At 50.8% G+C, this 21,005-nt stretch overlaps 1 protein-coding gene across 3 annotated transcripts in view; it reads left to right on the plus strand.

Moving 5' to 3' along the window:
• Nucleotides 1–18,027, plus strand: part of STRBP (spermatid perinuclear RNA binding protein) — a 145,361-nt gene extending 127,334 nt beyond the window's left edge. For 2 of the 3 annotated variants that reach the window (XM_059143361.1, XM_059143362.1), the window contains exon 18: nt 2,027–2,671. In XM_059143361.1, the coding sequence (XP_058999344.1) occupies nt 2,027–2,103 (77 nt within the window). In that variant the 3' untranslated portion in view covers nt 2,104–2,671. Of the gene's footprint in view, nt 1–2,026; nt 2,672–5,384; nt 5,519–17,786 lie in introns of those variants that run through there. The other variant, XM_059143363.1, reaches the window with a different exon arrangement.
• The last annotated feature ends 2,978 nt before the right edge of the window (nt 18,028–21,005 follow it).

The following is a 21,005-nucleotide window of genomic DNA, read 5'->3' on the forward strand; positions in this document are numbered from 1 at the left end:
TGAAGTGCTTCCCGCCCAGAGTCGGTGGTACATGTTACAAAATCATAGGAGTGTCTCCTCTCCCTCCAAAAATAAAAAATGAAAGCATATGCAGAAATGAATCTCAGTGGCCCTTTGGATAACTTTTGAATGAGGTTTATGTGGCAATGGAGGCAGTAGGTTTGGAGTCAGTGATATGCCCTTTTAGACATTTTCTCTAACTCAGGCGCTACATGTTCCAGGTCAGCCATCTGCAGGATGTTTGCCATTGAGAGAAGAAGAGAGTGTGTGTGCGCACGAGCGTGAGTGTGTGCTTGTGCATGTGTGAGTGCGTATCGGTGCGACCCTGGGCTCGGCGTGCACGTGCACTTTGGGGAAGGACCTTGAATGTCCCACTCCTTGTGGTGTTAGTCCTCCACACAAGCCTCAGGACCCTTCATAATGCTTTCTCTCTTCATGCATCAGCTTTTCCCTTTTTGTTCAGATGAAAAGGTTGGGTCGCTTCATTTGATTTCATAACTGTAAAAATAAAGAGAAAAGGAACAGTTTGACCACTTTCCCCATTAGGATAGTCTGGGAAAATGTGGGGAAGCTGCAAGGGTCAAACAGTTGGGGTGAGTCTTCGCTATGGCAAAATGCCAAGTCTGGGGTTTCATCCTTCACCTGAATGTCTCCTCTGGAACGCTCAGGTTTGGTCCCCAGGTCCCCAGATGTGGGGTGACTAGGAATTGAGAACTCCTTGAGAAAATGTTTTTACCCAGAATTTCCTCTAAATTCAAATTCTCCAGCTCCTTTTGGTTTGGCCATTTGCTTTTACCATGCAGCCAACTTCTGGGTGCCCTGACCACCTCCTCCCTCCCGTGAATTAGGTCTGGGCAGTTGATCCGAATACATTTTGGCTCACTGGTCCCATTGTGGTGTGTCTCGTGTGCGCGCCAGTGCACCTGCCTGCTAGGGCCGGTTGTCAATTCCGTGTCTTTCGTCCAGACATTGTAAATCTCACGTTCTTTAGTACAGTTTACTAGGGCTGAATTTTTTCTCTTTAAAACATGGGTATGTCTGGGCTTTAAGCTGCATTCATGTCTTTCCTCGGTCTTTTTAATTTTTCTCTCTTGTTCCTCCCTTTCCTCTAACATTGTACTTTCACCCTGCGGCCTCTGAGCCCCCACTTCAGAAGGCTCCTCCCTTCCATGTGCCATATAACTGACTTCCAAAGCTGGTGAAATTTGATGCCCCCATTTTTCACATAAAAGATTTGGTTTTTAAATGTTACTGTGATGCCAACCTACTAAAACAATGCTTTATTTTGGCTGTAAGGTAAATATGTCTTTTGGCCTTTGTAAAGCTGTTGCATGTGGGGTAATTTCCCTCTGATCATCTGGTGCTCTTGAATACCTGCTGTTGCTGCTTTGTGATTTCTCCGTAGGTTAAAGACTAGACTAGAGACAGGAGCAGATTTCAAATCATGCTTGAGTATGCAGAAGTTTGTGAGGCCACAAGAACTCGTTTATTACAAAATTAAGAAAGTAGTTAATCTTTCCAGATTTGCCATGCCAATACCCGCGGCAGCCATTAAGAAGATAAAACACCCGGTCGCGACTCCAGTTGGAGCTGTGTTTCCAGGGAGTGGAGGCCTGCACAGAAAGCTGTGCTTTGAGTCTTGACAGTCATCCCTGTTTCTCCTACAATGTGTGATGCGCCAAATTGAGAACGATTACGGATTTCTGGAGTCCCGTTAGAATATTGTATCAAGAGCGAGCACTGCTTTTGGTATTGAGAATTCATGGCCGCTCACACAAATGAAATTGCTTTCTGAATATCATTCTTCCTGCGACATAGCCATCTTAATTTCGAGTGGAAAATACTAATTATCAAAATATTAGCAATTTCAAAACAGGAGAGGTTTGTGGGTCTCCTCCAAAATGGTTCATGTTGACTGACTAATCTGGAAAAGGTTAATGATCATTACTGTAAGATTTTTTTTTCCTGAAATTTTTTTTGGATTATTAAACTTATTTGGAGTCCTCTCCGTTTCTTCTCTCTGTAGGTTTACCCAAGAGAATGGTTCTGTTGCCCGTTATGAAATTCCCAACATATCCTGTTCCCCACTACTCATTCTTTTAGCAAATGACAGAAGCTAATTCCTATTGAACAACAAACCCAGTACAATACAGAATGTTAGAGAAAAAGCCTTTTTATCCTGCTTTCTTTGAACACATACTTGATCAAAATTATTTGTAAAGAACATCTTTCCTACTTTTTGATTTTAACAAATGCAAATTTAGTTCTCTAAAACTTGAAAACAAACAAAAAAGAAACTAGTTCTGTGAAACGGTACCTCATTTCCGGAAAATAACTTATACCAGCCCTTCTGTTCTAGGGAAATAAGTCTAGCAGTTCAAAGTTTAAGTTTTAAGAGGAGTATCAGATTATGTAAAATTAAATTTGTGAAGGATGTATAGAGTCTCAAACACTGATCACAAATAAACTGCTTTGTTGTAACACAGAGTACTGCCTGGTTCCTGATGCAGTCACTGATTCTTAGCTCTGATCGATATGTATTTGCCCCAGGGCACTTGAATTCGGGCTGTAGTTATTTTTTTTAATACAATAGAGACTTTTCATTTAAACTTTAACTTTGTAAATACTGAAGTGTGTAATTAAAGCCAATAAAATATGGGTTTGAATATTGTTTTAGCTTATTATTTTTGATATGTTTTGGTATCAAATTACAAGGAATTGAAAACTAATAATAACGTAGCCCTAGAAACCCATTCATTTGTAAGGAAACTGCTAAAACAAAGCAAAGGCAATTTGTTAGTTTGAGCCAATCTACTCACTTTGTAAGCCCTTTGTACTGCTGGACAAGGGCATCCCCGTGATAAAGGTATATTCTGTTATCCAAGCATTGCTTCTTAAAATGATGGCACTACCCAGAGATGGGGAAGGAGGAATGTGATTATTTTAGTTTCCTAATTTCCAAGTTTTAAAAGAGAATAAATTAATCGACCAATCACCCTCTCTTGTTCTTGTGGCCTTCTTCACTCTGTAAGATACTGTGTTCACTTCCCTGGCTTTTTTCATGCAGATAGAAGATTAGCGATTTTTCTGGGATTCATTGAAAGGTCTCTTTTCCTCTTCAATTACATCAGAATCTAAAGCAGCAACAGGGTCCCCATAAAACTTGCTCTTCGATCGTCCCAGTTCTTGTTGAGTGCTGCTGTGAAAAGTGACAGGTTTCAGCCATGGGTCAGCATTTATTTTTAAGTTTTTCTTAAAATTTATCTGATTAAGCTGGTGAAATATGATCAGTCAGTAACATTGTGCTGTCCTATAAAGGGTGCAGACCTGAGCCTTCCCCTGCATTCTCGCCTTGTTTGGAGAGCCGATGATGTTACTAGAAGGTAATGGTTTCATTAAGGTACTCACCCCCATGAAGGCACCAGTGTGGTCCCATGTCGAGATTTCTAAGTTGCTGTGTCTTCAAAATGTCTGTTCTTAGTATGAATTAGCTTCCCTCTTCCCTCTTAAATTCTGTTTCTCAGAGCCCAGTAGTGGCTGTCAGTGAGAAGGGGCTTCGCAAAATACAGCAAATTTATGTACCAGATTTCTTTCGGACCACTAAATGAGAATGAGACGGGCAATTTAAAATAAACGTTAGTGTCACTTCTCAGATGTGGATTTATTACACAGTGGCTTGTTACTTCTGCTCTTTGACCTTTAGTCTTTATTAGTGGTGGGTGATACTTTAATAAAACCTCATCACTTGCTAGAAATAGCTGTGAACTTACCATTCTCATCCTGTGCATTAGTGGCTAGACATAAACCTGAGGGCCCATTGCAGCTGGGATTTTCATGTTTCATTGATTCATTTTGCTGACCTATGGATGAAACAGAGCCATCACTGAGAAGAAAAAGCATGGCTGGTAGTGTCCAGTTTTTATTAATTCAATATTTACAATAGTCCTCTCTGTGTTTGGAATATTATTAATTGGCAGCCGCAGCCGGATTGTTACTTGAAATTGATTGTCAAATTTGCATTCCAAGTTGGAATCTCTCTGGAGATTTCTCTTTAGAAAATTCTTTTGAAGTAGCTGACTCAGCTTCATAATTTAACCCCTCTATGGTGGTGCAAAGGGAGCTGTGCTGTTTTCCAACATGATGGCAGTCATTTCAAATGGTTTCTACCAAGTCTTTTTTTTTTTTTTTTTTTAATTTTGTTGTTTGTTGGAAGTTACTAACCATGTTGTAAACCTGCCCAGTTGCTGCAAACTTTTACATTTCTCTGCTTTACTTAAAATAATTGAGCTGTCAGTCCGTTGTTAGAAGTGGTAACCATGCAAGTTCAACTGTTGAAATTTTGTAATGAATTAAGTGTCCCCCTCCCCCCCTTCTGCCCTCCCCACCCCTCCATTTTGTAATGAAAATTCCACTTACAGCTGAAAGAGCAGAGAAATATAAATGAAGCTCTTGGCTTCACCCAATTCTGTGACATTAACACCAAGTGTTGCTTCTCTGCTCTTTTCTCCACTGTAGGCGGTCTTTTCATTGACAGCCCCTATTGCCAGCCTCTGAGCGTCGCGCCACTTATTATTCACTTGGGCCCTCAAGATTTCTTCTCTGACTTCTAGAACCATCAGGTTGTCTGGCTTGAAATGGCAATTTCTGTCTTGGTCTTAAGAGCATTGTGACCCCCTGAGGCTTTCCAGCTTTCAGATACACCACTCTGACACCTTCTTTTGGAAAGCAATGACTGAGCATTTTAAAGAAGAGCAATACTTTATTCAAAGCCACGGTGTCTGTTTTAAAACTTTTCCTTTGGGAACCTAGCAATATGTACTTAACCCCTCCTATAGTAGTCTCTTGTCAGGGAGTTTACAGACCAATGTAGAACTTCGACTCTGTGTGTGAGCTGTGCTATCTCCCGACAGTTTTTAGACTTTTGTAGCACATAAATTGGGTAGTTGCATTCCTGACTGCGTCAGTTAGCGCTATTATAATTTCTCAGAGATAGGGGTCCTCCTTGAAGCCATATTCTTTGCATGGGGGCCGGCGCCCAGCCAGGGCTGTGGCCTGCAGCCCCGGTCTCTTCCGGCTGCAGGACCACCTCCTCTCTTGTGCAAGGTAATTGGTCTAGTAGATTCCCAACATACCTCATGCTGACTAGATGCAGTGCATGGTGCGTGCAGCAAGGGGTCCCGAGTCGTTTGTAGTCTCTCTGAAACCGTTAACCTGGGAACAAACCACTGATAGATTTTTCTGCTATTAGCCTTTCCTTCTTTTTTTAAAATTCGGGTGAATGTTTGAAAATCATGAATCAGTCAGTCACCGTTATTAATTGAAGAGCTGGGAATACCTCGTTAATGTATTTTTAAAACTGGTGTTGGACCCTCTGTGTATTTCAGGTTAATACTTTTAAGCAGTTTTCAGCACGTTTATCTCACTTTATTCTCGTTCTCCTCGGACCTTCGTAGCCATATCACTTGTATAAAATAGGCTGAGATCTAGTGACTGTAAGCTGTGGTCTCAGTAAACAAAGGTAAGCTCTTTTATTTTCTGATTAAAGAGAAAAATAACTAAAAGTCAATGAACACAACGTGCATATATGACAATCATACAGGATGTATTTGATCTCTTAGGTCTTCTGTCATCATATTACCTTTAAAATTTTTATGATCTAAATGTAAAATAGTTATTTTCAGCATTTGTTTTAATACCCTTGTAATTACTTTTTATTCAAGAGAGACATTTCACTTTTACGAGTTAAATGTGTATATGTGTGTAGAAACTTACGATATTACATGTATGTGAATTACACACATGGAGCTGTTTAAATAAAAGAATTTGGTGGTGGGAAGAGTTCACCTAAGAAGACTTGAACGTCAGGGCACTCTTTTGGCCAAAGTGCTGGAATTTTATAAGCCGCGAGGTTGGTAACATTGCTGGTAGGACCCATTTATGCGTAGCTGTTACACAAACGGAGGATCAAAGTGCCAATTTCTCAAGGAGAGAAATTTTTCTGAGAAATGAAAATCTCTGATCTGTGTTGTATGCCCTATACAACAGTAGCAAGAAGCCATAAAAAGAAAAAGCAATAGAAAACAATCAAAAAAACCAAAATATTAAGGTAACTATGGAAGAATATGTAATTAACTGAGTTAAGCTATTTGCAGAACCAACTTTTGGCAAGACTCAGAATGGTAAATACCCAGTTTGCAGAGACCAAATAGACGGAAGGCAGTTCTTCTATCTGCCTCTTCCAGGTTAGGCAGCTAGACGATTGGTTTCCCACCTGACTCAGCCATCGTGGGGTTCATTTAAAAGATGGGAGGGTTAGGCCAAATATTTTAGTAAGGGTCTGCTTCATTTAGTGTGTCCCACAAATACATTTCACATGTGTTAGATGTTCTTTGCTGAGGCCATATTTGATATATAGAGATTAAAATGAATTTCATGTTTTATATGTCTCTAAGTAGCAGTTTTCTTGTTAATACTAACTTTGAAGGTTGCTGGAACATTGTTTTCCCCGTACAAAATCTGTCTTACGTCGAATGTGGTTTTGGCATCTATAGACGGTTGTATGAGGTCTAGCTGACTAGTACTACATACATTCCAGTCCTTATCGAGCAGCCGAGGTGCCCATGATGTGCCAGGTCCTTCTCTGGGTACTAGCGAAACAGTGTCTCTGCCCAGTGAAAACATTTCAAGTTTGAGAGTCTTCTTGTTGGTGGAATTGGGCCGATTATAAACTTCCTAGGTTGGGAGACAAATGATGCATTAGCAGTGTCAAAAGATAATTAACTTGGTTAGTAGTTTATAAATTATTTAATAATGTAGGCCCTCTGATATCACTAAACTGGCCATCATTTGGAAATCTCATTTTAAATATTTCCCTGGCAGTTTTGAGAGCCTGAAACCAACTCTGGTTTATGTTCATGGACCTCTCTCCGAGTAAGTGAATGGAATGAAATGAAGAGCAAATATTCCAGTCCTTTATAGCAGTTTTATTTATTTATTTGATAGACAGAGATCACAAGTAGGCAGAGAGGCAGGCAGAGAGAGAGGGGGAAGCAGGCTGTCCGCTGAGCAGAGAGCCCGATGTGGGGCTCGATCCCAGGACGCTGAGATCATGACCTGAGCCGAAGGCAGAGGCTTAACCCACAAAACCACCCAGGCGCCCTATTTCAGTCCTTTAAAGCAGAGTTTATAGTATAGCAGAGACCAGAGTGGTTGCTTTAAACGCTGACACCATTTTTTCGATGACAAGTGAGGGGAATTTTACCCTTATAATCATCATTCATTATAACTTACCTGTTTGTGAGATTTCTTTAATAACTGCAGTGGAGGCAGATCTTCAGTAGGGAGGGGAATGAACTAAGATTTGCAGATGCGCCCCCCCCCATGCCCCCCAGCAGTTAGATTTCTAGCAATCCAGAGCCAGAGGAACTAGGGACATTAGGAGCAGTTAAAGCTGAAAACGAGCTGCTCTGTGAATGGTCCTCCTGTACCTCCCATTCAGCACAGGCCTGTGCGTCCTGGGGGTGGTGGGGTTAGGGGGAGCAGGGGGCAGGGTCTCTTTGAAGTCCTCAGAGCAAGAAATGTCCTGCTGTATTTGTACTTGCAAACGATAAGGATCTGATGCCCTGCAGTGACCAGAGCTTTCTCAGTGTTACCAGGAGGCCTGGAAGGGAGACAGGGAGCCAGCGAGTAACGGCCAGAGTTAAGTACTGCCTCCTGCGGGGACGCGGTGCCCCCCCCCCCCCCCCCCCGGTGTCCCCAGCGGGAGCGCACGCAGCGCAGGGAGCGCGTCCGTCCGCAGGAAGCTTTCTCCTCCCTTCCTCATCCCATCCTCCAGAAAGACGCTCCCAACGGAAGTTGAGTTCGTTGTAAGAATAGATGTCCTTTCCCACATTATCATTTTAGGTGGGAGCTAACAGCTTCCATTGATACTTGATGCAGTGATCCTTGGAGATTTTTAAAAAATAGCTCCATACTGCAAATTAGGTTATGTAAGCTTTACAGCATAGCTAGAAAGAGGGGGTAGAAACCGTGTGGGAATCTGGGCCAAAGCATTTCTCTCCCTCCAGCAAATTCCCATGAGGCTTGGGGATTAGATGAGTTAATTCACGTAAGTGAATTAGTGGCATAGTACCTGGTGCACAGTAAGTACTCAGGAAATGTTGACAGTTCCTATCACGGTTGGCTGAAGGGACAGAAGGTCCATGAGGGAGGCAGCATGACTGTGCCGGCAGGTAGGGGAGAAGCCAGTGCGTGGCCTGCTCAGGGGGAGCGGCCTTGGTTCCTTGGTATTTATAGGTTTGGGGTGCTCCCACACTTTGAGAGAGGACTCCTGGCATCTGGGGACTAAACAGGAAGCATAAAGCAAACACTTAGCGGGAGAGGTAGTGTGGGGAGGTCGCTGCAGATCTGTGCTGACTGAAAATGCTCGCGTTTCTGTGGTGGTGGTGAAATCACTGGCCGGTCTCCTGCCAGGGAGTTGGAAATACTTGCTTGGGGCTGTAAGTGTGCTTAGAACTTCAAAAGGGCTGAGCTTAGAATATCAACCTGCTGATTCCAGCTTTCTTCCCAGTGCATTAATAAGAACAAGGGGTGTGTGATTGCAGCGAGCATGGGAAGCCAACATCTAGAGCTCGCCAGTGTTTGGCAGGTAGAAAGCAAGTTGTTATAAACCACAGAAAGAGGAGCCTGGGTGGCATGCCTTGAAGGCCACTGACTTCTCTAGAAGTCAGTCTGGCAGGCCGATGCTTCTCTGCACAGCATTCCTGCAGCCTCTCTCTCCCAGTCTGCTTTAGCGCTTTGGAACAAATTGGCACTCGTCACCACATGAGGCCTCCCGTGTGTGAATCTTAGAAAAAACACGTCTGCCTGTCCATCCATCTCTTTCTCTTTTTGGAAAAGGAAAGACGGGTAGATGGTCAGACGGGCGCCATCGGTTATACAGCTCCTGGTCTCTCCGTGCAGGCTTTGGTTGCCCCGAGGGTGGGAGCGTGCGGCCCTGTCCCTGAGCAGGTGGTACTGAACGCTGGGTGGGGATTACACAATGAGTTCTCTCTTTTTTTTTAGGTTGAATTCTGTGACGCTCTAAGTTTATAAAAACTGTATAGACAAGGACTGAGCATTACCTTTAAAGGTAAATAAGATAGACTTGCATGATAGTCAAGAGGGTTTTTTTTTTCTTCTAATTGTACCAAAGGCATTTATTGTTTGCAATGGTAAGTGAAAGAGGAGGGGCCTCAGCAGCCCCCAGCTCCAGGGGAAACTCCAGAGACCTACTCTCTCACTGTAGCCCCAAAGCGGAAGGCTTTTCTTGAACCCAAGAGATACTCATAACTAATGTCCTGGCAGAAGCCACCGCGTTCCACAGCTGTGGCTGTTTTGGAGGAATCACTGCCTCACTGAGCCAAGGTTGAGGGAGGGCCTTTCTTTTCTATTTTCTTTCCCCCTCTCCCCTGCCACCACCCCTTCCGCCTTGACCAGTCAATTTTAACTTGGTCCTTCTAAGGAGGGTCTTGGTCTTTACTTGGCAGAACTTTGCCTTTTCTGCAAACTGTGCTGCCTTTGCTGGGGCGGGGGATCGGGGGGAGTCATCTGCCCAGGCAGCTTAAGGGAGACTGGTTAGCACGTCCCAGCGGGAGATGTATGAAGGTACCTCCTTGGCTGCTTCTGGTCCACAGGAGGTAACATTAGCCTGGCTGCGGAGGAGCGGGCGTTCTCTTAGCACTGCCTCGGGGCCCAGGCTCTCAGTCTTGGTCTGATTTCACCTGCCTGGATCCTGCGGAAGGTTGGGATGAATGGTCTCCACCTAATGTTTTATAATCTCCACGCTAAATGTTTTCAGGGAATGAAGCCAATAATAGCCTTCCGTTTAAGTTATTTTGGGCTGGGGGCAGCGGTAGATTGAAGGAACAGAAGAAAGAAAAGGAAGAAATGCTCAAATACTCTCTTGTGTGGGCCAGGCACTCGGACATTCTTCTCCAACAAGCTTCTTGGAGGTAGGATTCTTATTTTACAGCAGAAGAGACCGAGGCTCAGAGTTAAGCACTAGAGTTAGGAATGAAGCCCCACTGTGTTCGATGCTAAAGCCACTTTCCATCACACCATGAGGGCAGCACTGTGTGGCAGGAAGGGGGTGCGCGGCCAGTGGGCCGGGCCGATCGGGGCCTCGGTGCTGAAGCCAGGCTCTCTGACTTGAGGTTGTTCTGGACCAGATATCCTGGGCTTTTAGGGCTATTTTCTGTTAGACCAATTGGATAAGGTTGTTTAATAAACTGGAAAGATAGGCTAGAAGACTAAGGTGTGGCTGCATTTTAAACAAAGGAAGCTGTTGTACTTCAAGCTTGTTTTTCTGTTTGAATATCAATGAGCACTTGAGGTCTTTGCTTGCATTTAGCTAATGGTTTATTACCATAGGATTGCTTAGAAGATTTGAGCCTGGTGAGGTTTTGAGTTATGGGGTAAAAGGAAGAGGAGCCCAGGTGCTGGCAGCCCAGGTTTGAGGGGTCCTGGGGGAGTGGCAGGTGGCAGTGGCCTGTCCTGATCAGCAGGACTTTCCCAGTCAAGGCTTCAGGTCAGGCTGCCAGCCTGAAAGTAGCAGGCGGCCCCCCCCACAACCCCAGCTGGGCCGTGATTGGTGATCCCCACTGGGGTGGCTTGGAGGTCTTGTGAGCCACTCGGCAGCCCTGTCCCTTCTCCCATTGCTACACACCCGGCTGCTGGCTCCTTTGCTGATGATGGCCACTTGGGTCTCTGCCTGGGGATGGAGACCGAATCCTCTCCGGGGCAGAACAGTTCTCCCTCACCACAGGGCATGGTCCTTGGCAGTAGGCCGTTTCTCTGTGCCGTCTGCCATGATGCTGGAGGGGAGCAGGAAGAAGGAACAGTTTTAAACCCAGGTTGCCTGAGTTCCAGAACAGTGACTTGTGTGTGAGCAGGGTGGGCACCTGTGCCAACGCTCCCTTAGCAGTTCTTTCCCAGGGGCCACGCCGCGTCCTGTGCCACTCCTGCGGTTTGGAGAAGCTGCAGCGCGGGCTGTCGTTTCCACCACGCGGACCAGGATGCGGAAGCCCACAGACCTCGCCAAGCCACCCAGCTTGTCTGTGGCAAAACCCTGTGGCTCCTAATAAGTGAGTTTTTAACCACACAGAAGAAATAACATGTCTTCCACTGTTTTTGGAGTTAACAGAAGCCCTTTCTTAGAGATGAGATTTAAATGACACCACAATTCTGGGACCCAGAAATGATCTCCTTTTACAGAGGAGGAAATGGAGGCTTAGCCACAATGACCTGCCCCAAATTACACAGCCCTGCCACCAGCCCAGCTCGGCTCCCTGGCCTGAGAGCACTCACTGTGCGCAGTACTGGTGCTTTGTGTCCCTGTGGGGCGCTGCTGCCCGCCCCAGTAAACCCGCGGGGCAGCCGGTTCCCCTCGGTGCTGTGATGCATTCCACGGACCTCCCTTCCAGCTCCTGGAGTAGATCCCTTGTGGTTGGAAACAAAATAAGCAGAAACCTACGCTCCCCCTCCTTCTCATACCCCCTGCCATGTGGGGAGAAAAGGATCCCGACTTCAGGCTTACTGGTCTGGTTCCCTTGGAGAACTGTTCCTGAGCTCGCCCCGGGCCAGGGGACGGACAGGTTAGCCTCAGCTCCATCTGTTTCGCACCATCTTTTTTGCTCTGTAACTGGACTCTGCAACCATGTGCAAGTCAGTGATGGCTGTTGGAGACCCCCCAGGGGCCGGTGGGGGGGGAGGTCCGGGGTGCGGTTAGGGTTGTACTTTGTGTATTCAGCTTCACCGGCATTTTGGCTGTCGTCTGTCCCTGCCTAGGCCTTCAGTGTCTGTTCCGACCACAGGAGTCCCCCTCACAGTGACACGTGCCCAAGTGCTCTGATGCTGGGATCTTGTTGGACCCTTCCATTATGGAGATGGTCTTAGAAGTTGCTCAGCTTTCTAACACCCTCATGTCCCTAGAGGCTACATAAGGAAAATATTGTGGACATCTAGGACGTGAGAAACCTCTGGAAAGTGGCACTTGGGGAACTCTGGAAAGCTGAAAGCCCCTCAAAATGAGATTCACTAAGGTTGAGGAAGGGGAGGACTTATCCCTTTGCTATTTTAAAGGGTTCTGTTTACTTGTATGTGGCTCTAGAAGGGTAAGGATGGTTATAGAAAGCCAGTTGGGCATTTTGGGCTAACGTGTGCTTCCCATGATGACCGGGCTGCCCTGGGAGATTACGTATGGTGAGAAATGGAGCCCATGGTACCAGGAACGTTTAAGCAAGCTGTTGGCATAGTGCAGAGGAATTCCTTCCATGGGATATCAGGTTTGGAAGGAACACTGATGCCTATGGGGACACTTTCGAGAGCACTTCTCCCCTCTTGGACATATGGATTTGTTGAGAAATCTTCACTGTCTCCTGCTGCTGCGTACCAGGCTCTGTGGTGGGGCAGAAGGAACAGCTGGAGAAAATGGGAGGGTTTTCGGCTCAGACAGCAGAGAAGAAGGTGAGCGTGCTGCCCGAGAGGAGTACATGGGAAGAGAGAGGCGTTGCCCGGGCGTCTGAACAGATCGGAGCCGTCTTCTGTGGTTGGCAAAACCTCTGGCGGGCCTTCCGCTCAGTGCAGGAGCCAGGCCTGTGAGGGCTGAGGACCTGAGCGGCTCTGACTGGAGTGCCAGAGTCTCCCCCCCAGGATGGCCACCCGAGCTGGGTGGGAGTCCGCCAGGAGGGTCGTGAGGAGAGCTTTGAAGAAAGGGCTGGTGTGGCAGAGGGGGGGCTGGGGGGTGGCAGCCCATGGTGTGCGCGGAAAGGGCATGGCCTGGAGCAGCATGAAGTTACTTCCTCATGGGAACTAGGATGGTCAGAAGGGTGGTGACAGATGAGATGTGTAATTTGGAGTCAGTTGGGGGAAGGTCCTGCGTACTGTGCCCTTCAGTGATCCTCCTCTTCTAAAATGGTGAGAGAATTCTGGAGGGTTGATTCGGACAGTTGGATGAGGAAGGACCGGAGGTGGGAGGCAGAGGCCGCCACAGATGCAAGAATGGGGTCTCTGCACAGGCCGGGCTCCTCGCCCCCACTGAGTGGGAGGATGGACGTGGTGGCACCCAGGAGGGGGCCAGGGCACCACAGTGTCCTAAGGGTAGTGGGGGGGGGGGCACTGCCCAAGCACTTCTCCTGGGCTTCTCTTCAGTAGGTCACTGAGAGGACAGTGGTACTTGGGGCCAAGATAGCGAAGGTGGGGGAGGGAGGAAGGTGCTGGCAGGGCAGGGAGTTGACAGGAGAGGGGTGGCAGTGTGGCAAAGGCCATCTCCTTTGGGCTGGGGAGTGGGAGTTCGGTCGGCCCCAGTCCTCGCTGGGTGAGGCGTAAGGCCTCCTGTGCCCTCTGGCAGTAGACAGGCAGGGTTGCACGCGGCCGGTCAGCATCTTTCCCTTTCCTCAAGCGTTCCCACACGTCTGCCCTGCCGGGTTCGCCAGTCAGAGGGAGTGACAAATACGGGGTGTTCATTCGAGCAGAGGCCTTCTGTTTTGTGTGTTTTTTAAAGCAATGTTTTGGTTTCTTTACCTGGGCAAGGTCTGGAGCTTGGGTTCTTGGCCGCTGAGTCTGGATTTAGCATCTGTGGAACATGGTCTGTAGCTGGTGGGAAGCTGACTGGCTTTACAGAGGACTTTACAGAGGGGAAGAACAGCACGTGTGACGTCAGCTCAGGCCTGCCACCTGGGGCTTGTCCCGGACGGGTGACACGCAGGACCGCGGCGTCAGGTGGGTCTCTGCACCTGTGACTTCTGCAGCTCTGCTGGGGATTAAGGTTAAAGAGGCAGCTGCAGTTTTGAACCTTCAGGGCAGAGCTATGAAAGGTTGCAGGTGCTCAGAGATGCAGACCCCTGCAGCCTTTGGGGTGGCCAGGACCCCAGGGCCCAGTGTCTCTTAACGACAAGCGGCCTGGCTTTCTGTCCCAGCAGGCCACCTTAGTATCACCTGTGTGCATCCTAATAAGGCTGTGGGAGCACGAGAGCAGCCAGAGACGGTGCTACACACAGCGTAGTTGTGACCCCACCAACTGTACTTAAACAAACCAGCGCAACGCGTAGTGGGCCGTGTTTTGCCAGCCTGTCTTAGACTGTGGAGACCGACTGCTCACCCCTTGGCTTATTCATGATTGGGAACTTCCTTCCTTCTGCTGCCTGGCCTGTCCACGTTCCCGCCAGGGCTTCCTGAGAGCGTCTGTCCTGTGTGAGCGCTGAGGAGGAAGGTGCGGTCCTGGCCCAGAAGGATCACGGGTTTTGAGTGTGTGTGTCGGCGGGAGTGGCAGGGGCGGCGGGTGCATTGACAGGTGACAGCTAAATACAGAGCAGAATGGCGCTCAGGGAAGTCCAAGGTGACAGGGGCCCCGAGGAGAGAAAGGTTAAGGTAAGGGTGAATCAGGAGAGCCATAGGAAGGAAGCTGCTCTGGAGAGGAGAGGGTGTGTGTGTGGAACACCAGGAACCGCGCTGTCACGCGGGCACATGGGGCCCAGCCTGGGAAGGGCCCTGAGTGCCGGGCCAAAGAGCGTGGGACCTCGTTCTCCGGGCGCTCGGGAGCCAGGGAGAGGTTGTGTGCAAGATGGTAAACTCATCACAGATGCCTTTTAGATCCATCACTCTTGTCGCGGAATACCAGATCTGTGGTCACAAATGGTATCTGTATTTCGTCTGGGCTTTTTGGGCAAGAGTTTGGTTAGAGTTGGTATTCAAGTGGGAATGAGAGGACAAGAGAGTTGGGTCTTTCTGGCCATTGGCTTTAGGGGGCAGGGAGTACCCCCACTTTGGGCAGGGCTTGATAAAATCCTCCACATCCAGGCTTTTTCGCTCTTGCTGTCCTAAAGACCATTGGCCAGGGCAAGACAAACTGAACATTCGGTCTCAAGCCAGAATTAGAGTTTGGCCTGGGGCCTTGGTGTGTGAGGGTAAAAATGAGCTCCCTCCCTCTGCAGAATTGAGTTCGGGGCAGGAGGGCTTCTAGGCAGGACTCTCTTCCTGTCTGCGTGCAGCCAGCCCACGTGACGGGACTCTCAAGAAGCCCGCACACTCCTGAGGCAAGATGTATGTGTGTCACAGGCTAAAGCCAGCCCTGCCGGGTGTATCACAGGCTGCCTGAGGCCAGGCCTTCCACTGGGTACGGGGGACAGTGCAGGGAGTCACTCATGGTGCCTGCCCCAAGGTGCTTGATGTAGTTGGGGCAATGAAAACGACTATAATGTATGTAGTGCTTTCTGCTTTCCAGATCCCCCTCCCGCCCCGAAGTTTCTGGGCAGGGGAAGGGAGCTGCTGTAGTGGAGCATCGGAGAGGTGCTAAGTCCGGGGGCTGGAAGCCGCCCTCCTCCTCCTTTGGGGAGGAGGGGGCTGTGTGCTTCCCGTGCAGTGACAGGAGCTGCCGTGGCAGGGCCTGACCCGAGTGCCCGCACACGCGCCCTCACCGAGCCCCCAGCAGGCCTGTGGCGGTAGGCGAGGCTCCCCGGCAGCTCCCAGAAGGGAAGGCACCCGCCGGAGGCCCCGAAGCTGCAGGTGCTTTTTTTTGCACATGGTCTGCCCGCACCCTGGTCCTCTGGAGCCCCAGACTGGAGGTGAGGAGTTGGGTGCTACCCTGGGCAGGTGGTGCTAGGAAACCCCTGGAAACCTACGAACACCGCATGCTGCCTGTGGAGTGAAGCTTTGTCTCGTCAGTGCTGGGAACCAGGGGAAGTTTATGGAAGGAAGTTATGATCAAAGCTGTGCCTCCAAGGCCTGTTGGAAGCTGGCCTGGGGCTGGTCAGGCTCCCTAGGTCAGGCTCCCTTTCGTGGAGGGCGTGCCTTTTAGACTTTGGACCTGGTCTTGTCTCTTTTTGGGGCTTGGGGGAGGGGGCGATCGTGTTCTGATAGTAGGTGGGTAACTTTTCTGAGGAGCAGAAAATGCTTTTTCCAGAAGCATTTCTGGGCTCATGGAAAGGAAAGGACAAAACTGGGCCTGGCTGTGATGCCAGGTGTTGGCCTTTCCTCAGGCAGCTCAGGCCTCAGAGGGAGCGCGTGTCAGTCAGGCACCACAGTCCCCTCTGGAGCTGGAGCCTGGCCCAGGCGCTTGCCCTCTCCTAGCCCCACGAGCGCAGGCTTGATGCCATTTTCCCGCTTAGGGACACAGATGGTCAGAAGGCTTTTCTTCTTTTTTTGGACTCTAACCTAAATATTTCCGCTGTTCTGTAAAGTCAGATTTTTGTTGTTGCTCATGGAAATTTGGGGTAGGGACAGATAGGAGTTTTAGATCACTCAGAAGACCCTTAAAGAGGTCCGTTCTCCACGTGTGACTTCTTGTGTCCAGCCTCTTCCCCCGTCTTCTCTGGGCTCAGCACTGCTCCCCACCTCCGGCGTGGGAATTTGTGTGTCAGGGGCGAGATGCGTTGCTCCAGGCGGGCTCCTTCTGTGATACGTGTCACTGTGCTGGCCTCGCGGAGTACGTCGTCCGTGGCACTGAGCCCTGGGGTCCTGAGGACACCCACACGAGCTGTAACTGGAATGCCGCCGGGCAAGCCGATTCCCCAAATACCTCTTCTCTCCCCTGTCGTGTCAGAAGTGCCGCCATTAGATGCGTCCCTTTCCCTGACCAGGACAGCGTCTCACGCTCAGAGCAGCCCTGGGCAGTCAGGCGGGGTTCACAGTGCACCCCTCCTCCGTCGAGGGAGCACTCCGAGCTCACTGGTTGCCGTGGTTTCTCAGCGGCGGGGCCAGTCATTTCTTGCTCCCTTTCTCGGAGACTGTGTCTAGAAACCCCGCTGGGGAGACCACTGACAGGCAACCTCAGGGCCCCCGAGTCCGGGGCAGGTGGCTCTGGCTGGCTCCTGTGCCGTCTCCCACCCTCGGATGCACTTCCTTCCCAGGGGCTATGGGAAGCAAAGTGAATGCTGACTTGAGGTGGGCGTCCTCTGCCTTTGGTCCCCCCCCCCCACCCCCACCCCCCCACCCCCCCGGGTTCGGGTGAGTTTCTAGTAAGGCACGAGCCACCTTTGTCGGGCAGGTCTCATCTGCTTCAGCCCTTGGCGGGGCTTGCCTTGCTTTCGTAGCCCGAAGTGTTTCTGAGCTCAGGCCTTTCCCCCGGGCGCGGTCTGCTGGCCAGAGTGGCCAGTGGGGCCCCAGCCACACCTTCGAGAGGACGGGACAGGACGGGCTCTGTCCTAATGAGGGTGAGGGCACTTCTAGGAGCAGTGAGGCTGATGGGCCCGGCTCAGCCTGTTCGCTCCACAGCCCCACACGCTGGTCTGCGCGCCGCGTAGCATTCGCGGAGGGGCCTGTATGACTCGTTACCACTCCAAGCAGAGTAGGAAGGGTAGCCTGGTCTGGGGAGGAAGAGGCCAGTTCCAGACTGAGGACCAGGACTGTTCGAGAAGGGGCTTCCCTCATGCAGGAGTAAGGTGGCCCTGCTCAGCCTCAGCCCGGGGTGGGGAAGGCAGGAGGCATGGAGAAGGCCGAGTGTAGTTGTGGGTAGAAAACTTTTCTTTTCCCACTGCACGGTTACACACATGACATTGGACTCCTGGCTGTAGCTTACTGTCACTCTGGTCTGGTGATGGCCAAGGTAGTTTTTAGGTAACAATTTAAAATACCTATTTACTGTTTTTTCTGAATACGCAAGTGTAAATAGTATAATTTGCAGTGCAAAGTTCTTGGCAATAACTTTATGTTGTATATTATGTTGAAAAACATTGGCAAACACGGCCGCCACGGATTGTCCTTCCCCTCTGGGGCAATGATGACACGTAGGACTCTGAACTTTAAACCTGCAGCGTGGTTGAAGCAGCAGCCCGCATGTGTGGACTGTCACCAGTGCCTCGCCCAGAGATGCCTGGCCTTCATCCAAAGGGACTCTGTGCCACCCCAGCGCCCACACTGTGGCTCCTCGCACTGACTGTCGGACTCTGCCGTAGACTCACCCTCTCGTCTGGCTGCTGCGGTTCGTCTGTAATGCCCTGACATGTTGCATTCTCTCCACTTGGATGAATACAAATAAAAGCTTCTGTCTTAAAACCGCCGTGGACCCGCTCTGGCTCAGTGAAGCGGCCGCTCCAAGGAGACGGTCAAGCGCAGACTGTCCTCCTGGCCCTTCCTTATGACTTCTCTGCTGCTTCTCTGCTAGCGGTGCAGAAAGTTTCCTGAACCTGAAACTTCTAGCCCGGCCCTCTGACCCTGCAGGTGGTGCGCTGGGGGTGCCAAGCGAGGGCCGAATTCTAAACCTTAGAATTTACTGGGCACTTTGCACAAATCCCACTCCTCCTGCTCATACCTGCTCCCCAGGGCTGGCAGTGCCCGCACATGGCACATGAGGACACTAAAGCTCACAGATAAAAATACAGACCTTCTAAACGGCAGCTACCATCTGCCTAGCTCTTCCCCCTCGTGAGGGTCCCACCGGGAAGCTGCCCCAGTAACGCAGTCTTGACCAGCAAAGACGGCAGCGTGGAGGACAGAGAGGGCAGAGCCAGGCCAGGGCCTGCGGCTGCCCTCCAGGTAAGTGCGGCCACTGGGTGGACAAGCACTGAGCCCCCTGCTTCACTCTGTCCCCCAGGGCCCACCTTTTCTCCCCGCATGCCACCAGGCTGGATTTGCCAGCACGCTGCCACCAGCCACTCCCCGTGCAGAGCACACAGGGTGGCAGCTCTCCTGGGAGACTGAGGAAGATGCCTCCTCCCCCTGGGACTTACTACCAACCAGGGCCCTGGAGATCAGAGGCTCTTGGGTTCAATGGGGCCTGCTCCACAGTCCGCCCAGCCCACCGTGTGTTTTCACGGACTTTTCCAGCAGCCCCGACAGAGTACAGTCCAGGAGAAAGTGTAAAGGTGGTCGGAACCAGGATCTGAGTTTTCCAGCACAAAGCCCCATGTTCTTTGCTCGTTCTCCCATAGTTTCCGGCCAACTACCCACCTTCCCCCACCCCCACCCCCCGTCCTGCTCAGCCAGGCTTCCTAGAAATCTATACTTGCCCGGCTCTGCTTTCTCCTCTCCCCCTTCAACTGGCTGCAGGCGGGCCCTCGGCTGTACCCACCCACCTCTGAGTCTGTTCCCACCCTGGGCACCAGCAACTTCCCCGATACCAAATCCAACGAGCCTTTTCTGGTCCCGCCCAGGACCAGATGATGAGCTCCTTTTTCCTCCCAGTGGCGGCAACCATACTCTGTGGCCCCTCTTCCTCCGCAAATGGCACTTCCTAGGCCTGCAGCTAAGCCCTTGCCTCCTCCGGACATCCCGTACGGTTTTAGCCACTCTCCTGGCTTCCCCTCCCCTGGCAGACCAGGCCTTCACAGCTAGGGGGGACTTTCGCACAGCTGGGACAATGGGTGGTGGGGGGGAGAGCTGCTAACCAGCCGTAAGTGCGCGACGGCGCCCCACACCAAAGCATGATCAGTACCACTGAGGTTCCGGAACACTAGGGTAGAGCTGCCTGCACAAGTCCGAGCATCTGTGGGCTCTGGCCTCCTCCCAGTGGTGTTTCCAGGACTCTTCCTGGGTCTCCCCCTCCAACCTCCCCACCCCCACCAAGTTTCAGTGACTCTCCAGGAACTGTCTCCAATCTGGCCTATTTTATCACCTCTCTTTAGACTCTAAATCTCTCCTCCAACTTTTCTTCCTAAAGGACTGACAAGACACTTCAATTTTTTTAAAAAGCAAGTTGGGTTAAAACTCTCCAATGGTTTCCTTGACCTTCGTGGCCTCAGCTTCATTAACCAGTCTTCCCCCCAGCACCCCCCCATCAGACCACAGGCTAACTACCTGACTGTTCTAGCTAAATGTCTTGTCAGCTCTCTCTCCAGCAACCCCCTTGGTCAGCAATGCAGAAAACAGTCCCTGTCATGACACATCCTTCCCTGTCCCCACAAGGCCCTGTATACCTGTTTCAGCACTCAGTGTTCTCAGTCTGGGTCTCAACACCATCAGGGGACCTTCCTGAAGCAGAGCCCATCGGAGTTGCCTGAGGTCTGCCGTGCCCAGGCCGACAGGCACATGGACTCCTTTCTCTCCTCTCCCCGCTGTGACATGAGGATTGCTGCTGTGTCCCTGCACTCCCAAACACTAAGACCCTTGGGATTGAAAAAGCGTGGGGCAAAGCTGGCCTTTCTGGATTCCTGCCCCAGCTGGCCAGGAATGCGGATCCCAGAAATAGGTTCTCCAGCCTGTGAATGGCAAAGGGATCCCAGATGTGTTCTGGGGCCGCTGTCGAGCACCTGCCATGGCCCAGGCCCCTCAGGGCACTCACCCGGTTTTCGCAGGGGACAGCAGACTGGGCGGGGGCTTCACTCACCGCCTTCCCTTCTTTGTGGCCTGCATCTCAGCCCGTCTCCATCCGAGGTCAGGTGTAGAAGGGGTCCCGGAGGGCAGGCCGCACGGGGGGAGAACCGCAGGGTTGGGGAGATTGCTCTTCTTCCTGCTGCAGAGAAGGGGTGAGGTGGTAAAGAGGGCAGCTGGCAGCCTGTGTGTCCTTACGGGGCAGGGCACAGGAAGAACACCCCACCCACCCCCACCGGTGAGTAGAAAGGAGCCTCTGCGAGATGTGTCGTCCATGCCCCCTCTCTTCCTGAAAGTTCCAGCAGAGCAGAAGTGGCCCCCGGCTGCTACTCCCATTCACACGTTAGGCCTGGAATTCCACGTCCTCTCTCTGCCTGGTGAGATGCGTTCATCCTTCCAGGTCTCACTACACCCTTCCCTCCTGCTGTAGGACTTCCCTAACCCTATGAATTCACACACAGCACCTCTCCCTGTAAGCGTGGCACTCGATTTCGCAGAATCCGTGTTCGCTGTGAGGGCGCAGGCATCAGCCTCACAGAGGAGCAGCTGGTCTAGCCGCACCCCTGCAAAGCCGGCCCCCCGGAGCCGCTCGGCGCACGCGAGCGGGAACGCCTGGTGCCGGCGCGCGCCTGTCCGCCAGCGCACGGGCTGCTCTTCTCAGGCCGCGTGCGCGAGCGGGGGAAACGGGGCAGGAGCACGGAATGATGAAACCGCTTTCTACAAAG

Source organism: Mustela lutreola, chromosome 12, assembly GCF_030435805.1.
Source record: "Mustela lutreola isolate mMusLut2 chromosome 12, mMusLut2.pri, whole genome shotgun sequence".
NCBI classification, from domain to species: Eukaryota; Metazoa; Chordata; class Mammalia; order Carnivora; family Mustelidae; genus Mustela; species Mustela lutreola.